We start from the raw sequence: 4,565 nt of genomic DNA on the forward strand, positions 1-4,565 counted from the left end.
CCCTTAAGTAGGCATAGGTTACCAAGCCCGGATTGCCAGGTGGGCACTGCCCATAGGTCCATGCATATGCAAGCAGCTGACAATCATTGCGTGATGATAGCATAAGTCAGGTCTTAGCCAATATTCGGAGCTGATTATCACAGAGTGCACTCGCTTTCAGAATCGTGGAGGGCGAGAGCCAGTACCATCAGGTGCAGCTCCACAGAGCTCTCTACATCACCATCAGGTGTGGCTTTCTACCCCTAAGCAAGATTTGGCAGGTTAGTACTAGATTTCCTACCTACACCCAGATAATATAAGCTTCTTCAAGCTCACTTCTTTCTTCATAAGTAATAGTTTCTTCTCCACATTCCTTTTTGTGTGTGAGTGTGGCAAGTTTTAATACTTCTCTAAGGACTCTGTCTACCCAATTTCCTGTTCTTCCTAACCTACTATTTTTTCTGTGTACATTTAATACCTAACATAGTCAACACGGTTTAATGTTTAATAGCTTTGTTTTATGCAGCTGAGATAACGGGGATTCTGATTTGAATAATATGCCCAAATTCTGGATTAAAGAGATGGCCAAATGGGACCAAATGCAAAGGACCTGGGCTTCAGGTCCCAATTTCCATATGGCGACACAAATGTCCCAGGAGATCAGACACTTCCTTTTGACCTCCATCAGCACTAGGCATAGACACAGTGCACGTATATACATGTAAGCCAAACACTACCACACAAAAGTAAATTTTCAAAAAACATACATTTCCAAATCACAGAGAAGAAATTTAAAAAAAAAAAACACAAGAAAAATAAAACAAAAGTTTTATAAAAGCTTCCTTAAACCCTGCACGCCATCAAAATACCTGAATTCCAACTCAGCCTCAATCAAAAGCCACACAACAATTACAACACTGCTTGGTCAACGGTTTAGGCGTATTCCTACCTAGTATTTATATCTTAAATTATCCCATTTCTATTAATCTATGTATCACCATGAGGCTGTGGCCTATCAGTAAGATTCCAGCATCTTTCTCCTTCAGCAGCTACACGGTGTCTGACTCCGCCTTCTCTCTCTCTCTCTCTCTCTCTCTCTCTCTCTCTCTCTCTCTCTCTCTCTCTCTCTCTCTCTCTCTCTCTCTCTCTCTCTCCCTCCCTCCCTCTCTCTCTCTCTACCTCTACCTCTTCCAGCCTGGCTATATTCTGTCCTGCCATAGGCTGAAGTAGACTCTTTATTAGCCAATGGTAATAAAACATATGCACAAGATTCAGAGGGGAATTCCATATCATCTCCCCGTTTATGTCTAAATAAAAAAGTTTTTCACTTAAACAGAGTAAAATTACATATAACAAAACAGGTATCAATACCTTTTGTGAGTCTAAAGTTTCACATAATTTATCTTTTATCATATCTAAGGAAAACTATAACTATTTAACCTTCAACTCCAAAGATCCCAGGATATAATATTACCTAAGTAAAAAGGAAGTGCATTGTAAGCAACTTCCAAAACCCCTGAATTGACAGAAACATCTTGCTAAGATACAATAAAAGAGAAGCATTAACAGAGCATAGTGGTAGATGTTACAGTAGGTGTTAGAGTAGCGAAGAGCAATGGGACTTCTAATTACGTTTCTAAGGCAACACTAAGGTAATACATGCAGAAGTTCAGAGAAGGAATGGCCTGCTAATGTCTGCCATGACTGCTACAGCAATGTCTGAGGATATTAGGGAGGCAATGACCATACTGCATTAAGAAGGCAAAACCTGAGTGAGATTTTATCACCTCCCTCTTATAGTTGATAAAGAGATTAGAACTCCCAACTCTAAAATTACTTAAGTGCTCTGTAGATACACCCAGAGTACAGCTTTCACATGAAAAGGGATCAAAGGTTTTGCTCTAATTACTCAAGCCATGCAAAAGTTCTGCTATGGATTATACAAAATTATAACAACATTGGTTTCCAATACAGTGTGCAATTTAATAATTTAGTTTGTGACAATTCCAGAGACATAAAAGTTCCAGAAAATCAAAAACAACATACATGGTATGATTTATATGTAAGCAGCTAAAATTTACTTTAAAAGAGTAAGAATGGCTTGGAAAGAATTTTTTTCAGACCAGTAACTACTTTCAACTAAAAATGTAAGTCAAATGTCAAAGATTATTTTTTGCTTAATAACAAAAATAGAGCAAGTAAACATGAAGATTTTATAATAATACTGTCCTATAAGTTCCACTCTAGAGAAAAGTTATCAAATAACTTAAGTGAAAGCATGGGTGAATAAATTAATGAGTCAAAAATTCAGAACTCTGCAAAAGGTGATGTAAAAGGAACTGACTATTTTTGTGTTAAGGAAGGTGAGGGTGGGAGATTGGTTTGAAGCCAAAAAAAAAAAAAAAAAGCCCAGTTTTCCACTCAACAGAACACTCTGAGCTTTTATTACGCTGAACTACTTCAAGACACCAATATTCAGCTGCTCTGCCAAAAAACTATTTTCTCATATTTCATCCTAATTTATCATAATTAAACATATTTAATGACAGTATCTTAATTTTTTTAGAAAAAAAATCAAAGAGTTAAAGGGATGGCACTGTTTTACAAAAACAAGACTCATAAATCATGCTCATTCCATATTACACCCAGATCCGTATATTTTACACACACACACACACACACACACACACTGGCTGTCATTCCATATTACACCCAGATCCGTATATTTTACACACACACTGGCTGAATATTGATAGTTTTCAGTTATATTCCCAAATTTCTGACTTATATTGTAACAGCAACATAAGCACAGCTTAAAATGTAAAGATTCTTAGAATGGATAGAGCTCTGACAACTCTTATTCTTTGTATGCCCTGGATGAAGAAGGGAAACACTGGGTGACTATTCCTATCCACTGTAAATGTTGATCAGTAAAAACCTGGGAAGTGATCTAAAGCACTCTTCGTGCACTATGATAGCATAAAAACACTGGAACCCACGCCTCAACCCTGCTTTTTCAGTAATTAAAATAAGATGCCTGCAGGAGTCTCCCTAATGAAGAGATTAAGAAGGCATGCTGTCAGTACAATTTCTCATTCCATGTAAAGTTGAACGGTAGGTACACCAAGACTTTCACAGGTAATAGTAAACTGTAGCTGCCCAGATATGGTCAACTAGAATTCTTAATAGCCTACAAGATGTTTGGTGACGGTTTTACTGTAAAATAAAACTATGAAATAAAATTCATAATCATATTATTGTATTTTCTTTCCGGTAAACTTAAAGCACTGAAAAAAAAAGTTATCAATTACTACTTTTTCACTTCATAACTCACCCTGAAATATTTAACTACCCATAATACATAGAATGAAGGGTTCAGTGCCCCTGCTCATTCCAAGTACGTTAAATGGTGTAATTTTTTTTAATAAGGAAAAGAAAAAACCTGAAAGCTTGTTTATCGAATGGTTTACTGTCTTATTTAAATCTTAAAGCTGTTGTTACCAATGTTAGGGTTTTTGTTGTTGATGATTCTGGTTTTCCTTCCCTTTGTTTTTCAACGAACGTTGTCCTTACACGGGATTTGAATGAACGAAAGGGGAGAAAAAGTGAAAGAAGTGGGAACAAAGCAAAATCTGAAGCCATGGTTACAGCAGCACCAGGAAAAAGCGAAGATAGGAACCAACGCTGGCTCTTCCCTAGTCAGTCCTCGTGAATAAACCATCAAGCTGGAGCTATTGTTCCTGGAGTAGAGCTGGCCAGGGACACTTCCTTGGAGATGCTTTGGCATCTGTCCAACCCAGATGAGGTAGGAATGGAAGGAAGGCTACCAGGGAGTGCCCAAGGTGTGTGCCCCGGGCTTGCGGGAGGCGGGGCGAGTCCTGAGCGGCCAGCAAGGGATGTCGCGGACCTCAACCGAGAATACAGTTTGCAAAGAAAATAAAACCTGACCAGAGACGCTGACGACCCAAAGGAAACTCCTGGGTCAAGAAGGACCAGAAAATGGTGGGAAGGCCTTGCAGGAGAGAGGACGAGGTGCTCCGAGCCAGCGAGAAAGCCCAGGACCGTGCGCGGCTAGCAGCCCGCGGTCACGCTCCGGTGCGGGGCCGATCAGCTCCGGGCCCGGCGGGGACCTAGCCGCGGGTCGGCCGGCCGCACTTGCCCCGGGAGCCCCGGCCCCAGCCCCGGCCGCTCGAGCCCCGCAGCCACACGCCCGAGTCTCACCTTCCAGCCCGTCCATGGCGAACCGCTTGAGGCTCCTCCGGCAGCGCCCGCCGCCGCCGCCCAGCTCCGGCTGTAGCAACCCAGCCGCACCTCCCACACGCTAACATCCGCCTCTCCCATTGGTCCGCGTTGGCTGGGGCGGGGCTACGGAGGGCGGGGTCGCGCCTCCTGCGGTCTCCAGGGTGAAGGCTCCCTAAGCCAGGGATTTTTCCAGCACCCCTCCCAGGGAGGTACAGCCACTTCAAAAGGCTTCCTGAGATCCTTTGTTCCACTCCAGCGGCTTTTAGCCTCCCACCTTGTTTTCCTGAGCACCTCAGGAGCTCCTCATCTCCAGTCAGTATAAGAATGCCTTTTGCGGGTCCCTA

At 42.1% G+C, this 4,565-nt stretch overlaps 1 protein-coding gene across 1 annotated transcript in view; it reads right to left on the reverse strand.

The window, feature by feature from the left end:
- Zc2hc1a (zinc finger C2HC-type containing 1A) overlaps positions 1–4,292 on the reverse strand; it is a 38,085-nt gene extending 33,793 nt beyond the window's left edge. The window contains exon 1 of the mRNA XM_005361850.3: positions 4,201–4,292. Within this exon, the coding sequence (XP_005361907.1) occupies positions 4,201–4,216 (16 nt within the window). The 5' untranslated portion in view covers positions 4,217–4,292. The remainder of the gene's footprint in view (positions 1–4,200) is intronic.
- Positions 4,293–4,565: the final 273 nt, after the last annotated feature.

Source organism: Microtus ochrogaster, linkage group LG5 (genome assembly GCF_000317375.1).
Source record: "Microtus ochrogaster isolate Prairie Vole_2 linkage group LG5, MicOch1.0, whole genome shotgun sequence".
NCBI classification, from domain to species: Eukaryota; Metazoa; Chordata; class Mammalia; order Rodentia; family Cricetidae; genus Microtus; species Microtus ochrogaster.